We start from the raw sequence: 24,121 nt of genomic DNA, 5'->3' as shown, positions 1-24,121 counted from the left end.
GAGCCTTGAGGGAACCTGTGTGGAGCAATGATTTGTTGGAAAGGCTCTGTGGGTCTTCAGGGCACTGAGCTTCTGGCTGTGACAGGGCCCCATTATATCCCGGTCAGGGGAACCTTGTCCCTCCCCTAACAGGAGCCCGGGGTGTGCAAAGGCCTCTTCATAGCCGTGACCTTTATGAATGAAATTCCCGACTATCCTGACTGCTGTGTCTGGTGATGGCACTGGTGAGATGTTGGAGCACAAATTGTTTGTGGCGCTTAAGGCGTAGGAGTTTCAGAAGATGGATGGCACAAAAGGAGCATACTTGTTCCTTTGGGGCAGTATTTGGGAGAGTGTCAGGATGTGGGCATTTGGTGATGAAAAACTGCTACCAGGAAGAGGGAAATGAGAGGACTACAGCCATCCCTTCTGCCAAGCTTCTGAGAAAACCCAAGTCCTGAGGGCAGGCTGCTGTAGTGAAGACCATTGTACAGTGAATAGTAAATGATTTCTTGTCCATTTAACCTGTGTAGATTCATAGAATCATTTAGGTTGGAAAAGATCCTAGAGAGCAAAGATTCCAACCGTTAACCTAACACGACCAATTCCACCACTACATATGTCCTTATGTCCACTCAGGGCCATGTCCAGGGACGGTGCCACAGCCACTTCCCTGGGAAGCCTGTGCCAATACTTGACAGCCCTTTCGGTGTCGCAAAATCCTTTGCAGAAGGGTTAACTCAACTCACTGTAACCGCAGAGCCTGTAGGCAACACCAACTTGCTGCTGCTGTTGAGAAAGTCACCTAATAGCAAGAAGGCTGTGTGTGAAGATCGTTTACTATGGCACCAGAAATGAGGAATAGAATTGTTTATTTGCAGGAATGTCCTAAAAAGGCTTGAATGGCTGAAGCAGGGGCACTCTTCCTTTTCTATGACCAAGATCCGTGTGGCTGCTGTGCATGGCTGCAGTCCTGCCTGGAGCGATTCTACTCATCGCTCTCAGCATTTAAAGGGATTAAATAGGGATTTCCTTGGAAATATATCAGCAGTAATGGTGTTGAGATGGAAGAGGATGGAATGGAATAGAATAGAGTAGAATACTTTAGTTGGAAGGGATCTACAAGGATCATCTGCCAAATCCAACTGCCTGAGCACTTCAGGGCTGACAAAATGTTAAACAATATTTCCCTTGTTGGACAGCTGGAATAACTCTGGCCAGCTTCAGTAGGTGATCTAGAGGGGTCCTGCTTTAACATTTGCAGGCTCCTTCAGTACTCTGTGAGGGCCCCCATCAGGCCAAATGCACCTGAGAATATTCAGCTGATACAGCTGATCTCTGACAATGTCAGCATCCATGAAGGAAAAGTCACTGTTCGCACTCTCATGGTCCTCCACCTCAGTGGACTGGGCAGCCCAGGCTTAGGTGACCATCTTCAACAAGCATCAATCCAAATTTTCTTAGACAGTGTTCTACTATAAACATATTGAAAAAGTCTGTCTTGGTGTCTGACACAGCACTGGCCAGTTTTGCCTCTAACTGAGCTTTGGCCTATGATGTGTTCTCCCTGCATACACAAGCCACAGGTCTGCAATCTTCCTGCAAAGCCTGATCTTGTTTCCAGAGATGATAGAATTTAGTTCTCCACTTGAGCTCCACAAGATTCCTGTAGGGCCCAGATGGACTTCTGCCCCTCTTGCTTGGCTTTTGGCACAGTGGCGTTGCCTGTTCATTGGCTGTAAGTGTAGATTTGTGAAAACATGTTTGTTGTCTTTGTGTGGAGAGTGAGGAAGCACCAGGAATTGTTTCAAAGGGTTTTGTCTGCAGGTAGCATGGAGATGAACTTGGAAACGGGCCATTGGGTTTCGTCTTGTCATTGTTGTTTTGAATTGAGAGGCTTCTTGTAGTAAGTGGAAAGCTGTCCCACTATGATATTCCGGGTTTGTGTTAGAGCATTTGCTTTCTCCCTTTGGCCCTTTCTCTTTCTACTTTGTGAACTGTGTTTGAGCATTGTCTTGCCAATTCCTCTTAAGAAGGACTGTAACCTCATGTATAGTAAGAAAATGTTTGACTGGCAGAGAGTATTTGGAAACCCTCTCACAGCGTTGTGCCGAAGTTATGAACTGTACTGTTGTAATCTGGGACGGCTTTGTGTGTAAAAGTGAAATAAAGAGAACACATGTATGCCTTGTCTGGAGACAGTAGTCTGTGGGGATGTTCATTCTGGGAAAGCTCTGTGAATATTTTTCAAAAACCTTTTTCCTTCTATTTCTCCCTTGGCTGAATTAAGGTTGAGCAGGGGCCTTTCTTCAGTTTGGAGTCACATTCGGTAGAGCATTCAGGAAAGTTGTGGGAACAGGGATTTGTTCTCAGGCCTCTGTGGCTCTTCTGAGCACTGAGCTTCTGGCTGTGACAGGGCTAAGTTAGATCCAGGTCAGGGGAACCTGGTCCCTCCTCGAAGAGTGGCCTTGGGTGTGCAAAGGCCCTGCAAATCAGTAAGGTTGGGGAGTGAAATTTCCAACTCTTCTGACAGTTCCGGTTGTCTGGTGCAGTTCCTAATCAGACGGTTTATTATATTGTTTACCATGTGAGAGGGGAAATGTTGTCTCCTGTATTGGAGGGCCTCAACAGGCTGCTGAACTTTCCCAAGGTGCTCGTCAGAGGTGCCATTCAGGAAGCAACGTGGTGGGTAGGACTTGTCTGAGAGACTGCTTTTAGGGCCCCTTCCCCTGTGTTGAGCAGCTGGACCAGCGTGTGTCTCATCTTCTGTAGGGGAACGCAGTAAAGCACACTAGACTTTCCTTGGCCACTTAGAAGTCTGTGTGGGAGCTGTGTCCTTGGGATTTCCTTGGAAATATGTCAGCAGTACCGTTTTGAGGTGGAATGGAATGGAATGGAATGGACTACTTTAGTTGGGAGGGTTCTACATGAATCTTCTTGATCCAACGGCCTGAGCAATTAAGGGCAGGTCAAATATCAAAGAATATTATGAAGGGCATTTTCCAAATTGCTCTGAAACACTAGCAGGTGTAGGGCACTGACTCTGCGATCTTTCTAGAAAGTTTGACCTTGCTTCCAGGGTTGACACAATACATTTTTCCCCTTGAAATCCACAGGGAGTTCCCTGTTGGGCTCAGCTCATCTTCTCTGCTTGCTTGACTTTTGACACAGTGACTTTGCTTGCAAATAGAGAGTAAGTGTAGAGAACTATGAAACCACAGTCATTGTTGTCACATCCCAATGGAGACATAGTAGGACTCCGGGCTGCACTTAAACAGTTAGTGTATTACCTGTGATGTTGCAATTCCAAGTCAAGAGTATAAGCTAAAGTCTAGACCAATATTAATACCCTCTAAGGGTTTGGGATGGACTCTATGACCTGTCTGCATCTCAGTGATAGAGTCTTTATAGATGTTTCCACAAAGTTGCTGTGAGTGAAATTTTGCAGATGTTTCAGTGTTCGTATGATAACAACATCGGTGCGGAATCTCTGACCAGCTGAGAGGGAGTTCTGATTATGACCCACTCCTCTCATTCTCATGTAGTCCGTTCCGGAGGGATACCATCTGGGGTATCACTCGATCCGGCTCCTTATCTTCTTCACCTTTTATCAGTGGCGCCTCTAGTAAGGAACATGGTGTGTTGCTCCAGCCCTGCTGTGGGAAAAACCCTCACCAAAATGTACAGAACCAAAGAACTCCAGAATCATACATCTGGCCATTTCTGACACACAAAACTTATAGTTACTAAATTTATAAACCATCCAAATACAGCATACAAGGATTTCTATTCACAGATCTTCTTAATACTTCTTTGAGGATCACCTCTGAGTCTTTGTTCTGTGGTTATGTTGTGATATGCGGAGGGGATACTCAGGGACCAATTTGGTCATCCCGATAGGCAAACGATTGGCAAAGACATAATGGACCCCTTGCTCTACCATCTCCCTTCGGTTTCCCCATGGTGGTGCCTCCCAGATCCACTCTAGAACTCTCCCTATAATCACCACAGATCAAGGAAAATGTCTTCTCCCTCCCCTTCTGATCGTTATTGTTTGTGTAACTGTGGGTTTAATTTGTGACCTCTCCTCTTTGATTCCTTGCATTTTATGTTAATCGCTGTGTCCGTGAATCCTTCCCCAAGTGCAGGACTTCGGGTTTGATCTCCTAGAGCAGCAGCGTCATTCTCGAGTGGTGTTGAGCGAAGGTGGTGGGGAAGCATTTTCTAGGGAACCTTTCCCCTCTGGCACCAGCTCTAACATCCTATAGAGGTTCTTCTCGGACCCACCCGACTCCCTAAGGGTCCTGTGCTGATGAGCAAGCGGAGAAGAGGAGGAACAAGTCCTCAAAGTGTCCGAGCTGCGGATGAGGAGCTGGCGTTTACGAGCCGGGCAGTGCTGCCCAGAGCGGCGCTCTGTCTGCGGGGAGGGAGCTGCTTCCTAGCAAAGAGAGAGCGTTCCCACTGCGCCTTTTGGCTCCGGTGGGCACGGGGAGCGCAGCCTCCAGCAGCAAAGGCCGGGCTGGCGGCTCTGCCGCGGCTGAGCAGCAGAGGAAATATTCCCCCGTGCGACGCTGGGTGGGGGTGTTGGCCGCGAACCGGCGGGTTCCTGTGCCCGCCCCGGCTTTGCAGGCACCGGCGGAGAGAAAGAGCCGCGGGAGCCGCTCGGGAAGGGCGGCGGCACACGGAGTCGGGGAGCTCGGGGGCTTTCAGGCCCCTCAACCCGGGATTGCTGACCAAATCCGCCTCGGACGCCGCTGGACGATGCTGGGAACGACGGAGGACGGGGAATGGCTTTTGTGGCGAGTGCGAGCGAGTGGGAGAAGGAGCGGAGAGCAGCAGAGGCGAGTGATCTTGTTGCTTGTGTGCGTTTGCGTGTGTCAGAGCGGGGCCGAACCCCTCCGCTATTCCCTGGCGGAGGAGATGGAGAGGGAGTCGTTTGTGGGCAATATTGCAGAGGACCTGGGGCTTTCTCCGAGCCAGCTGGCGGCTCGCAAGGCGCGCGTTGTGTCCGAGGGGAACGAGCGGCTTTTCCACCTCAACAGAAACACAGGAGCGCTGACGGCAAAGGAGTCTCTGGACCGAGAGGAGATGTGTCCGCAGAGCGATACCTGCACCGTCTTCTTTAAGATAGTCTTTGAAAATCCGTTGGAGCTGATCCGAGGGGAGTTGGAGGTTCTTGACGTGAACGACAACTCCCCCGTCTTCCCGGAGAAGGAGATGATTTTAGAGATTCCAGAAACGACAGGTCCTGGGTCCCGTTTCCCTCTGCAAAGTGCCAGGGACAAGGACGTGGGCCAGAACGGATTGCAGAACTACAGCCTCGAGTCTAATTCGTATTTTTCCCTCGATATCGGAAAAAGGATAGGTGGAGCAAAGTACGCGGAGCTTGTCCTAGAACGGCAACTGGATCGTGAAGACAAGCCGCAACTGAATCTACTCCTCTCCGCTAGCGATGGGGGCTCCCCACCCAGGTCGGGCACAGTCCAGGTGCGGGTCGTGGTGCTGGATGCCAATGACAACACCCCGGTGTTCAGTCGGGAGGTCTACGAGGTGCAATTGGCCGAGAACAGCCCCCCGGGGCAGCTGGTGGTCAGAGTCGCGGCTGCGGATCCCGACGAAGGGTCCAACGGGAAAGTGCGATACAGATTCACGGAGACATCGGAGCGATCTCAGAAGCTTTTCGAGCTGAACCCTGACACCGGGGAGATCCGGGTGGCGGGAGACGTCGACTTCGAGGAAGCGAAGCATCACGAGTTGGCGGTGACAGCCACCGACGGCGGGGGTCTGTCTGCGCACTGCAAAGTGCAGGTGGAGGTGCTGGACGTGAACGACAACGCCCCGGAGGTAACGCTCACCTCCCAGTCGGTCTCCATTCCCGAGGACGCGCCGCCCCGCACCGTGGTGGCCCTGTTGAGCGTGCGGGACCGCGACTCCGGCGACAACGGCAGGACGGAGTGCTCCATCGACGGGGACTCGCCCTTCATGCTGACGGGCGGCGGGGATGAGTACTACGAGCTGAGGACGACGGCGGCGCTGGACAGGGAGCGGGCGGCAGAGTATAACGTGACGGTGAGAGCCGCGGACCGGGGCAGGAGGCGGCTGAGCTCCCGGGCGAGCCTGCGGGTGCAGGTGTCGGACGTGAACGACAACGCGCCCGAGTTCACGCAGGCGGTTTACACGGCGTCGGTGTCGGAGAACGAGGGCCCCATGGTCCGCATCGGCAGCGTGAGCGCCACGGACGCCGACGCGGGAGCGAACGGGCGCGTGAGATACGCGCTGGTGCGGCAGGAGGGCGCGGAGCAGCCCGCGGTGTCGGTGAACGCCGAGAGCGGCGCCGTTTTCCTGCTGCGGCCGCTGGACTACGAGCAGGTGCGCGCCTTGGAGGTGGCGGTGCGCGCTGCCGACGGCGGCTCGCCGCCGCTGAGCGCCCAGGCGGTGCTGCGCGTGGTGGTGCGCGACGAGAACGACAACGCGCCCGTGGTGCTGCACCCGCCCGCCGAGAGCAGCGGCGCGGCGGCGGGCGAGCTGGTGCCGCGCTCGGCCGAGGCCGGGTACCTGGTGGCCAAGGTGGTGGCGGTGGACGCGGACGCGGGGCAGAACGCGTGGCTGTCGTACGAGCTGTGGAAGGCGACGGAGCCGGGGCTGTTCCGCGTGGGGCCGCACAGCGGCGAGGTGCGCACGGCGCGGGCCGTGGCGGAGCGGGACGCGCCCCGGCACAGGCTCGTCGTGCTGGTGCGAGACCGTGGGCGGCCGCCGCGCTCCGCCACCGCCACCCTCGGCATCGCCCTGGTCGGCGGCTTCTCCGACGCCCATCTGCGGGGCGCCGAGGAGGCGCCGGCCGCCGAGCCCGAGGGGCCGCTCACCCTCTCCCTCACCGTCTGCCTGGCCTGCGTGTCCGCCCTCTTCCTGGCCACGGCGGGGGCCGCCGTGGCGGCCAAGGTGCGGCGGGCCCGGCGCAGCGCGGCCGAGAGCTTGCCCGCCTTCCCGCAGTCCGCCCCGCCGAGCAGCGCGGGCTCCCTGCCCCGCAGCTCCGTCTACGACGTCTGCTTCGCCGCCGGCAGCCTCGACGGCGACTTGCGCTTCCTCGGGCCCCTCCTGCCCTGCTTCCCCGCCGGGCTGCCCCCCGGCCCGGCCGAGCAGCGGAGCTCGCTCTGCTCCACGGAGGCGGCCAACCTCGGCGACGACGGCGACCGGGCTGCAGAGGTGAGGGACCTGCCCGGGCCGGGGCGAGGCGGGGAGCGGGGAGGGAGCAGCGCGGGGGGCTCGGGGTGTCGCTCACGTGGGGAGTCTCGGTGTTGTGGCTCTGTGGGTGGAGGAGCCCCAGGGTCGGGAGGAGAGGGCGGAGAGGGTCTGAGAGCCGCTGGTGGGGGCGTCCCAGGAGGATCCGTCGAGGCTTAGATGCTCTTCAAGCGCTGACTTATCGGGCTCCTCTGCATCCATCTCTGAACTTTGTCCTTCGATTCAGCTTTAGGTTGTCCCAGCTGAGGTCAGAGCCCCACTGCTTTGTCCCAACTTCTCTGTCTCTGGACAGAGGAGAGTAACATCCTCCATGCAGCATTGTCCGACGGGTCCTCTCAGCCCCTCGCTCTTGCCTCCCTTCAACGCCCAAATGACAACCTGCGCTCTCCGTTCTTGCAGGACAGAGCTCCCATCTCCGCAGACACGGCTCGCAGACGTGTGGAAGCAGCTTGCACTGCAAACAGGGGGAAGGAGCTCCATGGCAATTCTGATGCAAACCCTTGGCTCCCCACTCAGTAAACGAGGGGAAAGGCGAGCGTGTCTGTCGTCCCTGGCCAGCGTCCTCCCAGGGAAAACACCGAAAAAAGGACCAGGGAAGAACAAGGTTTCTCTGTGAGAGAGTAAACCCGTTCTCCTCTTCAGTATTTTTTTCTTCATCTAAGTGTTCTGTAACTGTGACACGGACGGCAGACGAGGACTGTGTTGCATGTTGATTACCCCGGGACCCCGTGCACGACAATGAGAGCGCTATTACTTCTAAATATTAAGGGTAATACTGAAACCTGGAAGCATATCTTCAAGACAGCTTTTTCCTACATCACCTTTTCTGTATTTATGTTTCTTCTGAGAGCGTTCTGGAATCGTGTCTCCATTCTCTACTGACACTTTCACTCTCCACGCTTTTGGCCAGGAGTTCGCTGGTTCCTCAAACTGTAAAGCGTGGACTTTGAGCAATGTATTCGTTTTCTTTTATAAGGTAAAGTGAAAGGTAACGTTTCCGGCTTATTGAGTATGAAGTAGTAGAGAATTGAAAGTGCTGCTTCTGGTTTTACAGTGAAACAGGCTTTTACACTGAGCTTGAGGCACTGTAGAAGACAGGGCGTAGAGTAGCTTGCTGTTTTCCTCTCCTTTCATTAATAGGTAACAATCAAATGCATGATGTCAATGAACCCAATAAAAACCCCGTTGGAACTCCACCGTGTGTGTGTGGTGTGTGGAAGGTCACTTGTCACTGTCGTCGCCCAGGAAATAGGCACAGAAAGAGCAGGATTTCGGAAATAAACCCTTGAAATATGGAGTAGATTTTATACAGAGGAAATCAGAGCGACTTGGAAGCAGGACATTCTCAGAAGGCAGAGAAGGGTGGAGGGCGATTTTCTGTGGGAAGCAGAAGACCGAGAGATGCTGCTCAAAATGCCTTCGCACGGTGTCTCTGTGTTTGGAATCGGGGGGAACAACCTCGGTCGATTCCATAAAAAATGTTGCTCTTTCCCATGAGAAACTTTCTGTTCACCCAAAGCAATGTTTATGCCACCTTCTAGTTTACAGAGCTTTTGTTCGAACCTCTTTTCATTGTCAAATGAATGGTGCCTTTAACGGCCCACAGGTGAGTGTCCTTAGATCCCTGGGCTTCGCTATTTTCTCCGTTAGCTCGTGCTGGTTGGCGATTTTCTATCTGAGGCTCTAATTAGTGAAATCCCTGCTTGTTTCTCTGCCTGTTATCTCGAACTGCCTGGCTGCGCTCTGAACCCCTCACTCTCCACACCCTCGACCTTCCCATCAATCCAGAATAAACTTCCCCGTGGAACATTCTCCTTTACAAAGTTTGTACTTGAAGCTCTGGCTGGTGACACTTGAATGGTACCTTTAATGTCCCATCGCTAAGTGTCCTTAGATCCCTGGTTCTTCCTCCAGGTGAACTCTTGACCTTTCCCTTTTACCGAATCTAATCCTGCCTCTAATCATCCAATAATAAGCTTTGCATGGTCCTTGAAACCCCGTCAAACTCGTCGTAATCCGTTTGCCCTTTTCTGCGAGACACTTTCTGATAAACCAGGATAAACTCTTCCCTCTCCCCTTCTCGTTTACAAAGTTTCCGATTGAACCTCTTGAGATTTACACTTGAATGGGGCCTTTAATGTGCCATCGCTGCGTGTCCTTAGATCCCTGGGCTTTCCTGCTGTCTCCGTTAGCTCCGGACCGTTAGCGTTTGTGTATCCGGGGCTCTAATTAGTGACCTCCCTGTGCGCTTCGCTGCCTTTTATCTCCCAGCCCTGCGGCGCCGCCTCCTCCCCCCGGGGCAGGAGCTCAGCCCGGTCGCTGAGCACAAAGCCCTCTGGAGCCCTTGCAAGGCCGCCGGGTGCGGCGAGCGGAGCGCGGAGCGTGTGTCTCGGCGAGAGGGAAGCGCGGTGGCGGTGGCGGGAGGCGCAGTCCCGCCGCGGCCCGCAGGGGGGAGCTCCCGGCCAAGGCGGCGCCGAGCGGCTGCGGGCGGGGAGGCGCCCGAGCCCGGCCCGGCCCTGCCCAGCGCAGCGCAGCCGGGCGGCGGCGAGCGGCGGCGAGCGGGGCCCCGGGCCAGCCGCTGCCGGGCCGCCAGCCGCACTCGGCCCCAGGGAGCCCGCCCGCCCTCGCCGCCGCCCTCGCCGCCGCCCTCGCCGCTGCCGGGCGCCGCTCGCCGCCGAGGACCGCGCGCCCGAGCCGCCCGCCGGAGCCCGCCCGCCGCCCCGCCATGGCGATCGCAAGGCAAGTGCTTTGTCTCTCTGCTCTCCTCTCGCTGCCGCACGCTCGCTCCCAGCCCCTGCGCTACTCCGTAGCCGAGGAGGCGCCGAGCGGCTCGCTCGTAGCCGACGTGGCCGAGGACGCGGGGCTGGCCCCGGCGCAGCTCTCGGCTCGCCGCGCCCGCCTGGCCTCGGAGGACGGCCGGCAGCGCTTGCGCTTGGACCGCGCCACCGGCCGCCTCGTCGTGGCCGAGAGGCTCGACCGGGAGGAGCTGTGCGCCCAGGCGCCCGCCTGCACGCTGCCCTTGGAGCTGCTGCTGGCCGACCCGCTGCAGTTCTTCCGCATCGAGGTGGCCGTGCGGGACGTCAACGACCACTCGCCCCGCTTCCCGGACGAGCAGATCACGCTTAGGATCCCCGAAACCAGCAACCCCGGCTCGCGTTTCCCGGTGGTGGGGGCTGTGGACCTGGATATTGGTAGCAACAGCGTCCAGTCTTACAGCATCTCTCCCGAGAACGAGTACTTTAATGTCTTCTTTGGGAGTCGGATTAAGGACAAGAAGTATGTGGAACTGGTATTGGAAAAGCCTCTAGACAGAGAGGAGCAGGCAGAGATGAGTTTCAGTCTCATTGCTGTGGACGGGGGCTCTCCCCCGAGGACTGGGAGCACCGAAATCCACATTGTTGTTCTGGATGTAAATGACAACGCTCCCATCTTCACACAGGAGCTGTATGTGGGGCAAGTTTTGGAAACTGCCCCGGAAGGGTCTGTAGTTCTGAGGGTAATGGCAACTGATCCGGATGTGGGTACTAATGGGGACATCTCCTACCAGTTCAGCCAAGGGATGGCCCAGGGTTCCTCAGCATTTGCCATAGACCCCATGAGTGGTGAAATAAAACTCACAAAGTCCCTAGACTTTGAGGCAGCACAGCAACATGAGCTCAGTGTTCGCGCCACAGATGGTGGGGGCCTCTCGGCAATCTGTAAGGTATTGGTGGAGGTGCTGGATGTGAATGACAATGCACCAGAGCTGGTGGTGAGTTCTTTGAACAGTCCCCTACCTGAGAATGCGTTACCGGGAACGGTAGCTGCTCTCTTCTCTGTCAGGGACCGTGATGCAGGAGAAAATGGGAAGATTACCTGTGCCCTTGAGGAGCAGCTGTCATTCTCCCTGCGGCCAGCCTATAAGAATTACTATGAGCTGGTGACTGTGACCACACTGGACCGGGAAGAGACCGCACGGTACATCCTGACTGTCACAGCAGCAGACACAGGGTCACCTCCTCTCACTACCACCCAGACCTTCACGGTGGACATCTCTGATGTCAATGACAATGCACCTGTCTTCAACCAGACATCATACATCATGTATGTGCGTGAGAACAATGTCCCCACCATGCTCGTTGGAACTGTCCATGCATCAGATGTTGACATTGGGCCCAATGCCAAGGTGACTTATTCCCTGGCACCACCTCTCACCACAGAGCAGCCTCCCTGCTCCTGCATCTCTGTGAACTCTGAGAATGGGCACGTGTTTGTGCTGCGACCTCTGGACTACGAGCAGCTGAAACAGTTCAAGGTCTTGGTGATTGCCTCTGATGCAGGATCTCCTCCCCTCAGTGCCAACGTCACTGTCCACGTTGTTGTGGTGGATGAGAATGACAATGCGCCGCTGGTGCTGCATCCAGCCCAGGACAGCAGCCCAGCATCCAGCGAGCTGGTGCCCATGTCGGCTGAGGCAGGGTACCTGGTCACCAAAGTGGTGGCTGTTGATGCTGACTCGGGACAGAACTCGTGGCTGTCGTACCACCTGCTGAAGGCCTCTGACCCCGGTCTGTTTGTGGTGGGTGCCCAAAGTGGGGAGGTGCGTCTGAGGAGGTCAGTGACAGAGAGAGACAACGTGAAGCAGAAGCTCATCATCCTGGTGCGAGACAACGGACGACCTCCGCTGTCGGCCACAGCAGCACTGAGTGCACTTCTGCTCAATGACTTTTCAGATGTGCATATACCACACGGCAGCCCGGACATAGTGGACGACAGTGACTTCTTGACAACCTATCTAATCATTTCCCTGGTTTTTGTCTCACTGCTCTTCCTCGCATCCATGGCAGCATTCATCACTTGCCAAGTGTGCAAGAGAAAGGAGCTGAAGGACGGGCATGTGCTTTATGGTGCCAGCAACTTTCCGAGCAGCCTGGCTGATGCAGCCTCTGTAGGGACCCTACCCCATCCCTATTGCTACGAGATCAACCTCACAACAGGCTCGGGCAACAGCGAGTTCAAGTTCCTGAAGCCCATCCTGCCCAGCCTGCCACCACAGCACTGTGCCCTGGGCGGAGACACTGATGGTGAACAGGATTTTCCCCAAGGCCCTCTCACTGCTGAGGATGTGCTACCAGAGAACACAGGGATGCTCTCTGGGGAAGACTTCAATAGTCTTTCCTTTAACTAGGATGGAATCTGCACAGCCAAAAGCTTCAGGCTTATTGACAGGATGGGATCTCTGGCTATTTTTCCTGCACAGTTCATCTGCATTGGAAACTGCCTTCATTGGTTTTCCTCAAATTCTATCTCAGAAAAAATATTTTCTCCTCCTCAAAACAACAATCGAAACAAAAGACACCCTCAGTCACTTAATAATCTTTCAGAGGTTTTATACCCATGTGTGACTCCTCCAAAAATATATTTACTTCCAGTGCTCCCAGCCTAGTTCTTGTGTCACTTGCTGTTGTTCAAAGTTGTGGGCCTCTTATTCTGTGCTGTAATACAATGGGAAGGTTGGGCCGACAAATCAAATCCTCCCTGAAATGCACGTAGCGGTCGTTCTGGTCAGGAAATTTCTTCACTATGAGAGTGGTGAGGCACTGCAACAGGTTGTACAGGGAAGTTGTGGCTCCCCCATCCCTGGATCTGCTTTGAACAGGTTGAATGGGGCCTTGGGCAGCGTGATCTACTGGGACATGTCCCTGCCCATGGTAGGGAAGTTGGAACTAGATGATCTTTAAGGTCCCTTCCAACCCAAAGTATTCTATGATTCTGTGAAATCAAGGGAGTTGTGAGTACTGTGTTACAACATGGTTCGTGCATAGAGCTGTTTCTTCTCTGGGTTCAGGATGTCTCTGTCTGAGATATGTGTGTTGTGTGTGTTTTGCATTCTGGTCACTCTGTCTGTCTGTACAGCCCTTGTGTGACTGTATACACTGCACAAAGGCTGCCCAGGAAGCAGGGGGCTGATCATTTCCAGTCATTGTGGTGCACAGCATTGCAGCTCAGCTCGCAAGATAGACACTTAGAGCCTTTGTGTACAGAAGTCTCATCTTCTCTGGGGGAGGGCTGTATTTGGCACGAGGTCTTCCTTGGTCTCGTAAGAGAGTTGTATCCTTGGAATTTCCTTGGAAATATGCCATCATTAATGATGGTGGAATGGGATGGGACCGAATAGAATGTTTTAGTTGGAGGGGACCTGCCAATATCCTCTTAGACCAACTGCTTGAACCTCCCCTGAGGCAGCTTTGAAACATTCCCCCATGTCCTGTTGTTTGATGTGAGAGGGAAGAGATCACCCCCTCCTTCTCTCAGACTCCTTTTCTCCAAACTAGGCAGACCCTCAGTCCTTAGGTGCTCCTCACAGAACATTCCTTGCAGACCCATCACCAGCCTTGTAGCTGCCCTCTGGAAGCATTCCAGTAACTTAACATCCTTCATAAATGGTGGGGCCCAGAACTGCACACAGGACTCAAGGTGAGGCTGCACCAAGACTGAATTGAGCTGGAGACTCTCTTGACTGGCTGGTTATTCTGTGTTTATGCTTCCCAGGATGTGGTTTGCCCTTTTGTCTGTCATTATGAAATATATTTAACCAAACTGGCCCTAGAATTGAACCCTGAGAACACCACTGCTGAGCAGTCACCAGGTAGATGTAGCCCAAGTAACTACACAGCTTTGAATCATAGAATCATAGAATAACCAGGCTGGAAGAGACCCACTGGATCATCGAGTCCAACCATTCCTATGAAACACTGAACCATGTCCCTTAGCACCTTGTCCACCCGTGCATTAAACCCCTCCAGGGAAGGTGACTCAACCACCTCCCTGGGCAGCCTGTTCCAGTGCCCAATGACCCTTTCTGTGAAGAATTTTTTCCTAATGTCCAGCCTAAACCTCCGCTGGTGGAGCTTGAGGCCATTCCCTCTTGTCCTGTCCCCTGTCACTTCGGAGAAGAGGCCAGCACCCTCCTCTCTACCACCTCCTTTCAGGTAGTTTGAGAGCAATGAGGTCTCCCCTCAGCCTCCTCTTCTCCAGGCTAAACAACTCCAGCTCTCTCAGCCGCTCCTCGTAAGCGGAGCCCTGCAATTCAGGCAGTTCATGTCATAGTTGGACACAATTTCAAGAAGATTGCTGGAACAGTATAACAAATGTTAATACAATCCAAAAATACAAAATCCACTGACCATCCCAGATGCACGAGCCAGGTGATGTAGAAGGACATTGAATTGATTTAAAGAGACTTTGCCCTGGTGAACAAGTTGATTGTGCCTGACAAGTGCATTATTCGTTAAATGACTTTCAATAGTACTCAGTCCTTGTTGGACAGGTGGAATAGCTCTGGCCAGCTTCCAGTCAGCAGGGACCTATCAAATCCCTTAAAATCTTCAGTAGATGATCTAGAGGGGTCCTACTGTAACATCCGCAAGCTCCTTCAGTACTCTGTGAGGGCCCCCATCAGGCCAAATGGACTTGTGAATATTCAGCGGATACAGCTGTTCTCTGACAATTTCAGCGTCCATGAAGGAAAAGTCGCTGTTCCCACCCTCATGGTCCTCCAACACAGTGGACTGGGCAGCCTAAGGTCAGGTGACTGTCTTCAACAAGTATCAATCCATTCTTTTCTTTAGAACTCCTTCTGCTATAAACAAATTGAAAAAGTCTTTCTCGGTGACTGACACAGCACTGGTGAATTTTGCCTCTAACTGAGCTTTGGTCTATGGTGTGTTCTCCCTGCATACACAAGCCACAGGTCTGCAATCTTCCTGCAAAGCCTGATCTTGCTTCTAGAGAAGATAGCATTTATTTCCCGACTTGAGCTCTTTAAGGAGTTCCCTGTAGTCCAGATGGACTTCTGCTCCTCTTGCTTGGCTTTTGGCACAGTGGCATTGCCTGTTCATAGACTATAAGTGTAGAGTTGTGAAAACACATTCATTGTCTTTTGGTGCAGCATTTGCTTTCTCCTTTTTACTGTTTCTCCTTCTAATTTGTGGACTGTGTTTGAGCACTGTCTTGCCAATTCCTCTTAAGAAGGACTGTCCCCTCATCTATAATAAGGGAATGTTTGACTGGCAGAGAATATTTGGGAACGCTCCCACAGTGTTGTGCTGCAGTTTTGAACTGTACTCTTGTAATCTGGAAGAGCTTTGTGTGTAAAAGTGAAATAAACAGAACACATGAATGCCATGTGTGGAGACAGCAGTCTTTGTGGAGTGTTAATTCTTGGAAAGGTCTGTGAATATTTTTCAAAAGGCTGGGGCATTTTTTCTCCTGTCGTCCCTTGGCTGAATTAAGGTTGAGGAGGGGCATTTCTTCAGTTTGGAGACACAGCCAGTAGATAATTCAGGAAAATGTTGGGGAAGAGGGATTTGCTGTCAGGCCTCTGTGGCTCTTCTGAGCACTGAGCTTCTGATGGGGCCTAGTTAGATCCAGGTCAGGGGAACCTGGTTGCTCCTCGAAGAGTGGCCTTGGGTGTGCAAAGGCCCCGCAAATCAGTAAGGTTGAGGAGTGAAATTTCCAACTCTTCTGACAGCTCTGGCTGTGGATGACAACTGTTTGTTTTTTCAGCACAAAGTGTTTTGATTCTAAATATTTTCAGCCATTGATTTCACAAAGACAACAGACATTTTCCTTTCAGGAGGTGCTAGGGGATCACCAGGAGGTGGGCATTTGGTGGGTGAAAACTGCAGTCAGGAGGAGGCTTTGCTGTCAGGAAATGCAGAGGACTGGATCTGTGCCTTCTGCAAGGCCCCCATAAGAAGATAAGTCCTGAGCCAGGGCTGGTGTATTGATCCTGAGCAGAAGACCATTGTACGTGGAGAACTGAGTGATCCACAATCCAATTAATGTGGAAAGGCAGAGGCCTTTGCTGTGCTGTGTTGTGCTACAAAATCCCCGGTCAGCAGGAGAAACTCAGCCAGCTCACTGGAACCATGGAACCTGCAGGCAGCACCCTCTTGCTGCTAGAGAGAAAGCCACATGTGAACAAGAGCTCTACCTACAAACTTCTTTTAGTGTGACAGCCGAAGTGAGGAGTAGAATCACTTTCTTGCATGAAAGTCTTATAACGGCTTCAATGACTCAAATAGGACCAAGCTTTCTTTTCTTTGATGGGGGTCTGCATGGCTGCTGTGCATGGCTGGAGCCCTGCCTGAAGTAACTGCCCAGAGTTTTCCTCATCTACAGGGACAGAGTGGTATCTATGCAGATCTCCAATAGCATGAGCAATCATGAATGAGGAGTGAATGACATCTGTCTCTCTCAGTCTCACTGAGACCCCAAGGAACCAGCACTTCTTGGTCTAAGTCAGCTGCTTCTGGGATCATTTCATCTGGAGGGTCCAGGTGTCTGATGCAGTTCCTAACCAGATGGTTTATTATGTTTTTTACCATGTGAGAGGGGGAATGTTGAGGCCCTCCAATACAGGAAACAACACACTGCTGAGCTTCCCGAGGTGCTCGTCAGAGTAGGATGTGTGGGTGGGTAGGACTTGTGTGAGAGACTACCCTGAATGAGAGCTGTGGGATAGTCTCCTATTACAGCTGGAGAGACCATCTGAGAGTTGCTGCAGCGTGGTGAGGATTGGAGCTGGAGACGGAGTGGGAGTCCAATGTGTGGGTGCAGCTGGAGATTGTGTATGAAAATTACAACATGCCACAGGTGCTGTGCCTGCCATCAGTGGGCACAGGCTTGGCGGTGTCAGGCATGGATCTAGCATCACCATCGTGGGAGCCCAGCTCGCTGGTGGCCAAGGTGGTGAGGGTGGATGCAGGTCGGAACGCTTGTCTGTTGTATGAGCTGTGGAAGTTGATGGAGCTGACTAGCTTCCAGAGATGACACGATACTTTTTTCCCTTTGAAGTCTATCAGGAGTTCCCTGTTGGGCTCAGCTGGTCTTCTCTGCTTGCTTGAGTTATGACACGGCAGCATAGACTGTGAGTGTAGAGAACTGTGAAACCACTTTCATGGTTGTCACATCCCAATGAAGACAGAGTAGGACTCAGGACTGCACTTAAACAGTTAGCTTATTACCTATAATGCTACAATTCTATGTCAAGAGTATGAGCTTAAGTCTAGACCAATATTAATATCCTCTAGAGGCTTGTGAGGGGCTCTACGACCTGTCCGGAGTTCAGTGATTAAGTCTTTATAGATGTTTCCACAAAGTTCCTGCGAGTGGAGCTTCTGCAGACTGTCTCATGTATGGACTCAAAGAACTGCAGAATCATAGCTCAGGCCACTTCCAACACACGAATCGTACAGTTTCTACATTTCTATTCCATCAAAATACAACATATGTTGTTTTCTATTCACAAATCTTAGTACTTCTGCATTAAGTATAGCGTCCCAGTCTTTGTTCTGTGGTTATGGTGTAACTCTGCTATATGTGAGCATACTCAGGAGCCAGTTTGGTCATCCTGATCGGCAAATGGGTGGTGAGACCTAATGGACCCCTCACTCTCCCATCTCCCCTCGGTTTCCCCATGTTAGTGCCTCCCAGGTGCAATCTTGAACTCTCCCTTTTACCGAGTTTGATCCTGCCTCTAATGATCACATAGTGAACTTTACACATTCCTGGAATCCCCCTAAAACAGGTCGTAATCCGTCTGCATTTTTCTGTGAGATCCTTTGTGATGATCAAGTATAATCTCTTCTCCTTCCCCTTCTCATTTACAAATTGCTGGTTGTACCTCTTGAGATTGTCTTGAATGGTGCCTTTAATGGACCATCACTCAGTGTACTTCGATATTTAGCCTTTGCTATTTCCTCCATTAGCTCCTGATCGTTAGCATTTGAGTATCTGGGCGTTTAATTTGTGACCTCTCCTCTTTGATTCCTTGCATTTTATGCTAAGTCTCTGTGTTCATGAATCGTTACCCAGGTGATGGAGTTGGAGCTTGTTCTCCTATAGAAGCAGTTTTGTGTCCTTTGGGCGAGGTGTGATCCACAATGCGAAGAAAACAGAATGAGGATGTTGTGTCCTAGAGCAACAGTGTCATTCTGGGCTGGTGGTGAGCGAGGGTGATGGGGAAGCATTTCCTTATAGAAACTTTCCCCTCTGGCACCAGCTCTCACATCCTATAGAGGTTCTTCTCGGACCCGCCCCACTCGCTAAGGGTCCTGTGCTGATGAACAAGCTTAGAAGAGGAGGAACAAGCCCTCAATGTGTCCCGTGGAAGTGGAGGATCTTGCACTGCCCACTCAGAGGAAAACCCCGAGCTGCGGATGAGGAGCTGGCGTTTAGGAGCCGGGCAGTGCTGCCCAGAGCGGCGCTCTGTCTGCGGGGAGGGAGCTGCTTCCTAGCAAAGAGAGAGCGTTCCCACTGCGCCTTTTGGCTCCGGTGGGCACGGGGAGCGCAGCCTCCAGCAGCAAAGGCCGGGCTGGCGGCTCTGCCGCGGCTGAGCAGCAGAGGAAATATTCCCCCGTGCGACGCTGGGTGGGGGTGTTGGCCGCGAACCGGCGGGTTCCTGTGCCCGCCCCGGCTTTGCAGGCACCGGCGGAGAGAAAGAGCCGCGGGAGCCGCTCGGGAAGGGCGGCGGCACACGGAGTCGGGGAGCTCGGGGGCTTTCAGGCCCCTCAGCCCGGGATTGCTGACCAAATCCGCCTCGGACGCCGCTGGACGATGCTGGGAACGACGGAGGACGGGGAATGGCTTTTGTGGCGAGTGCGAGCGAGTGGGAGACGGAGCGGAGAGCGGCAGAGGCGAGTGATCTTGTTCCTTGTGTGCGTTTGCGTGTGTCAGAGCGGGGCCGAACCCCTCCGCTATTCCCTGGCGGAGGAGATGGAGAGGGAGTCGTTTGTGGGCAATATTGCAGAGGACCTGGGGCTTTCTCCGAGCCAGCTGGCGGCTCGCAAGGCGCGCGTTGTGTCCGAGGGGAACGAGCGGCTTTTCCACCTCAATCGAAACACGGGAGCGCTGACGGCAAAGGAGTCTCTGGACCGAGAGGAGATGTGTCCGAGGAGAGACACCTGCACCGTCTTCTTTAAGATAGTCTTTGAAAATCCGTTGGAGCTGATCCGAGGGGAGTTGGAGGTTCTTGACGTGAACGACAACTCTCCCGTCTTCCCGGAGAAGGAGGTGGTTTTAGAGATTCCCGAAACGACATCTCCTGGGTCCCGTTTCCCTCTGCAAAGTGCCAGGGACAGGGACGTGGGCAGCAACGGATTGCAGAACTACAGTCTCGGGACAAATTCGCATTTCTCCCTCGATTTCGGAACAGGGAATGATGAAGTTAGATACCTGGAACTGGTCTTAGAACGGCACCTGGACCGGGAAGAGCAGCCGCAGCTGAGTCTACTCCTCATCGCCACAGATGGTGGCTCCCCACCGAGGTCGGGAACTGCTCAGGTGCGGATTATCGTGGTGGATGCTAATGACAACACCCCGGTCTTCAGTCGGGAGGTCTACGAGGTGCAACTGGCCGAGAACAGCCCCCCGGGGCAGCTGGTGGTCAGAGTCGCGGCCGCGGATCCCGACGAAGGGTCCAACGGGAAAGTGCGATACAGCTTCACTCAGACATCAGAGGGGTCCCGGCAGGTCTTCCAGCTGAACCCTGACACCGGGGAGATCCGGGTGGCGGGAAACGTCGACTTCGAGGAAGCGGAACGCCACGAGTTGGCGGTGAGAGCCACCGACGGCGGGAGCCTGTCTGCGCATTGCAAAGTGCGGGTGGAGGTGCTGGACGTGAACGACAACGCCCCGGAGATAACGCTCACCTCCCAGTCGGTCTCCGTTCCCGAGGACGCGCCGCCCCGCACCGTGGTGGCCCTGTTGAGCGTGCGGGACCGCGACTCCGGCGACAACGGCAGGACGGAGTGCTCCATCGACGGGGACTCGCCCTTCATGCTGACGGGCGGCGGGGATGAGTACTACGAGCTGAGGACGACGGCGGCGCTGGACAGGGAGCGGGCGGCAGAGTATAACGTGACGGTGAGAGCCGCGGACCGGGGCAGGAGGCGGCTGAGCTCCCGGGCGAGCCTGCGGGTGCAGGTGTCGGACGTGAACGACAACGCGCCCGAGTTCACGCAGGCGGTTTACACGGCGTCGGTGTCGGAGAACGAGGGCCCCATGGTCCGCATCGGCAGCGTGAGCGCCACGGACGCCGACGCGGGAGCGAACGGGCGCGTGAGATACGCGCTGGTGCGGCAGGAGGGCGCGGAGCAGCCCGCGGTGTCGGTGAACGCCGAGAGCGGCGCCGTTTTCCTGCTGCGGCCGCTGGACTACGAGCAGGTGCGCGCCTTGGAGGTGGCGGTGCGCGCTGCCGACGGCGGCTCGCCGCCGCTGAGCGCCCAGGCGGTGCTGCGCGTGGTGGTGCGCGACGAGAACGACAACGCGCCCGTGGTGCTGCACCCGCCCGCCGAGAGCAGCGGCGCGGCGGCGGGCGAGCTGGTGCCGCGCTCGGCCGAGGCCGGGTACCTGGTGGCCAAGGTGGTGGCGGTGGACGCGGACGCGGGGCAGAACGCGTGGCTGTCGTACGAGCTGTGGAAGGCGACGGAGCCGGGGCTGTTCCGCGTGGGGCCGCACAGCGGCGAGGTGCGCACGGCGCGGGCCGTGGCGGAGCGGGACGCGTCCCGGCACAGGCTCGTCGTGCTGGTGCGAGACCGCGGGCGGCCGCCGCGCTCCGCCACCGCCACCCTCGGCATCGCCCTGGTCGGCGGCTTCTCCGACGCCCATCTGCGGGGCGCCGAGGAGGCGCCGGCCGCCGAGCCCGAGGGGCCGCTCACCCTCTCCCTCACCGTCTGCCTGGCCTGCGTGTCCGCCCTCTTCCTGGCCACGGCGGGGGCCGCCGTGGCGGCCAAGGTGCGGCGGGCCCGGCGCAGCGCGGCCGAGAGCTTGCCCGCCTTCCCGCAGTCCGCCCCGCCGAGCAGCGCGGGCTCCCTGCCCCGCAGCTCCGTCTACGACGTCTGCTTCGCCGCCGGCAGCCTCGACGGCGACTTGCGCTTCCTCGGGCCCCTCCTGCCCTGCTTCCCCGCCGGGCTGCCCCCCGGCCCGGCCGAGCAGCGGAGCTCGCTCTGCTCCACGGAGGCGGCCAACCTCGGCGACGACGGCGACCGGGCTGCAGAGGTGAGGGACCTGCCCGGGCCGGGGCGAGGCGGGGAGCGGGGAGGGAGCAGCGCGGGGGGCTCGGGGTGTCGCTCACGTGGGGAGTCTCGGTGTTGTGGCTCTGTGGGTGGAGGAGCCCCAGGGTCGGGAGGAGAGGGCGGAGAGGGTCTGAGAGCTGCTGGTGGGGGCGTCCCAGGAGGATCTGTTAAGGCTCAGCTGCTCCCCAAGTACTGACTTATTGGGGTCTTGGGCATCCAGTTCTGAGGGTTTCTCTTAGATCAAGTGTATCAGCGCAAAGGAGGACGGCAGCTGCACCTCGACCAGGTTCTCAAAACCATCGAGGTTAAGGAAGAGAGGGGACTAACGTCTCGACCTCCTGTTTCCACCTCCTCTGTCTCTGGAAAGAGAACAGTAGCGTTCTCCGTACAGCAGTGACTGACGGGTCCTCTCAGTCCCTCGCTTTTGCCTCCCTCCAACGCCCAAATGACAACCCGCGCTCTCCGTTCTTGCAGGACAGAGCTCCCATCTCCGCAGACACGGCTCGCAGACGTGCGGAAGCAGCTTGCACTGCAAACAGGGGGAAGGAGCTCCGTGGCAATTCTGATGCAAACCCTTGGCTCCCCACTCAGTAAACGAGGGGAAAGGCGAGCGTGTCTGTCGTCCCTGGCCAGCGTCCTCCCAGGGAAAACACAGAAAAAAAAGGACCAGGGAAGAACAAGGCTTCTCTGTGAGAGAGCAAACCCATTCTCCTCTTCAGCATGGTTTTCTTCATTTAAGTGTTCTGTAATTGTGACATAGATGGAGGACGAGGACTGTGTTGCATGTTGATTACCCCGGGACTCGGTGCACGACAATGAGAACATTATTACTTCTCAATGTTAAGGGTAATACTGAAACGTAGAAGCATATCTTCAAGATAGATTTTTCCTACGTCACCTTTTCTGTGTTTATGTTTCTTCTGAGAGCGTTCTGGAATCGTGTCTCCATTCTCTGCTGACACTTTCACTCTCCGTGCTTTTGGCCAGGAGTTCAATGGTTCATCAAAATGTAAAGCGTGGATGTAAAGAGTAATGTATCCGGTTTTGTTTATAACGCAAAGCCCAACATAACATTTCCGGCTTGTTGAGTATAAGGTAGTAGAGAATTGAAAGTGTTGTTTCTGTTTTTACAGTGAAACAGGCTTTTACACTCAGCTTGAGGCACTGTAGAAGACAGGGCGTAGAGTAGCTTGCTGTTTTCTTCTCCATTCATTAATAAGTAACAATCAAATGCCTGATGTCAATGAACCCAATAAAAACCCCGTTGGAACTCCACCGTGTGTGTGTGGTGTGTGGAAGGTCACTTGTCACTGTCGTCGCCGAGGAAATAGCCACAAAAAGAGCAGGATTTCGGAAATCAGTCCTTGAAATATGGAGTAGATTTTATACAGAGGAAATCAGAGCGACTTGGAAGCAGGACATTGTCAGAAGGCAGAGAAGGGTGGAGGACGATATTCTGTGGGAAGGAGAGGACCGAGAGATGCTGCTCAAAACGCTTTCGTATGGTATCTCTGTGTTTGGAATCGGGGGGAACAACCTCGGTCGATTCCATAAAAAAAGTTGCTCTTTCCCATGAGAACCTTTCTGTTCAGCCAAAGCAATGTTTATGCCACCTTCTAGTTTACAGAGCTTTTGTTCGAACCTCTTTTCATTGCCAAATGAATGGTGCCTATAACGGCCCGCAGGTGAGCGTCCGTAGATCCCTGAGCTTTGCTGTTTTCTCCGTTAGCTCGTGCTGGTTGGCGATTTTCTATCTGAGGCTCTAATTGCTGACATTCCTGCTTGTTTCTCTGCCTGTTATCTCGCACTGCCTGGCTGCGCTCTGGACCCTTCACTCTCCACACCCTTTACTTTACATCAATCCAGAACAAATTTCCCCCGTGGAACATTCACCTTTACAAAATTTGTGCTTGAAGCTCTGGCTGGAGACACTTGAATGGTGCCTTTAATGTGCCATCGCTGCGTGTCCTTAGATCCCTGGGCTTCGCTGCTGTCTCCGTTAGCTCCGGACCGTTAGCGTTTGTGTATCCGGGGCTCTAATAAGTGACCTCCCTGTGTGCTTCGCTGCCTTTTATCTCCCAGCCCTGCGGCGCCGCCTCCTCCCCCCGGGGCAGGAGCTCCGCCCGGTCGCTGAGCACAAAGCCCTCTGGAGCCCTTGCAAGGCCGCCGGGTGCGGCGAGCGGAGCGCGGAGCGTGTGTCTCGGCGAGAGGGAAGCGCGGTGGCGGTGGCGGTGGCGGGAGGCGCAGTCCCGCCGCGGCCCGCAGGGGGGAGCTCCCGGCCAAGGCGGCGCCGAGCGGCTGCGGGCGGGGAGGCGCCCGAGCCCGGCCCGGCCCTGCCCAGCGCAGCGCAGCCGGGCGGCGGCGAGCGACGGCGAGCGGGGCCCCGGGCCAGCCGCTGCCGGGCCGCCAGCCGCACTCGGCCCCAGGGAGCCCGCCCGCCCTCGCCGCCGCCCTCGCCGCCGCCCTCGCCGCTGCCGGGCGCCGCTCGCCGCCGAGGACCGCGCGCCCGAGCCGCCCGCCGGAGCCCGCCCGCCGCCCCGCCATGGCGATCGCAAGGCAAGTGCTTTGTCTCTCTGCTCTCCTCTCGCTGCCGCACGCTCGCTCCCAGCCCCTGCGCTACTCCGTAGCCGAGGAGGCGCCGAGCGGCTCGCTCGTAGCCGACGTGGCCGAGGACGCGGGGCTGGCCCCGGCGCAGCTCTCGGCTCGCCGCGCCCGCCTGGCCTCGGAGGACGGCCGGCAGCGCTTGCGCTTGGACCGCGCCACCGGCCGCCTCGTCGTGGCCGAGAGGCTCGACCGGGAGGAGCTGTGCGCCCAGGCGCCCGCCTGCACGCTGCCCTTGGAGC

At 55.3% G+C, this 24,121-nt stretch overlaps 2 protein-coding genes across 2 annotated transcripts; both read left to right on the top strand.

Annotated features, from left to right (window-relative positions):
• The first annotated feature begins 2,578 nt into the window (after positions 1 to 2,578).
• On the top strand, positions 2,579 to 7,737 carry LOC138727219 (protocadherin beta-15-like). The gene is made up of 4 exons (XM_069869509.1): positions 2,579 to 2,668; positions 3,525 to 3,604; positions 4,374 to 7,182; positions 7,618 to 7,737. Exons 1-4 carry the CDS (start codon positions 2,579 to 2,581, stop codon positions 7,735 to 7,737), a joined length of 3,099 nt encoding a protein of 1,032 aa, XP_069725610.1.
• A 2,206-nt stretch (positions 7,738 to 9,943) lies between these two features.
• Positions 9,944 to 21,872, top strand: LOC138727218 (uncharacterized). The gene is made up of 4 exons (XM_069869508.1): positions 9,944 to 12,281; positions 18,557 to 21,337; positions 21,518 to 21,651; positions 21,753 to 21,872. Exons 1-4 carry the CDS (start codon positions 9,944 to 9,946, stop codon positions 21,870 to 21,872), a joined length of 5,373 nt encoding a protein of 1,790 aa, XP_069725609.1.
• Positions 21,873 to 24,121: the final 2,249 nt, after the last annotated feature.

The sequence above is a fragment of the Phaenicophaeus curvirostris genome, chromosome 15, assembly GCF_032191515.1.
Source record: "Phaenicophaeus curvirostris isolate KB17595 chromosome 15, BPBGC_Pcur_1.0, whole genome shotgun sequence".
NCBI classification, from domain to species: domain Eukaryota; kingdom Metazoa; phylum Chordata; class Aves; order Cuculiformes; family Cuculidae; genus Phaenicophaeus; species Phaenicophaeus curvirostris.
The sequence above is the reverse complement of the archived record's forward strand: the minus strand, read 5'-3'. Positions and strand labels throughout refer to the sequence as shown.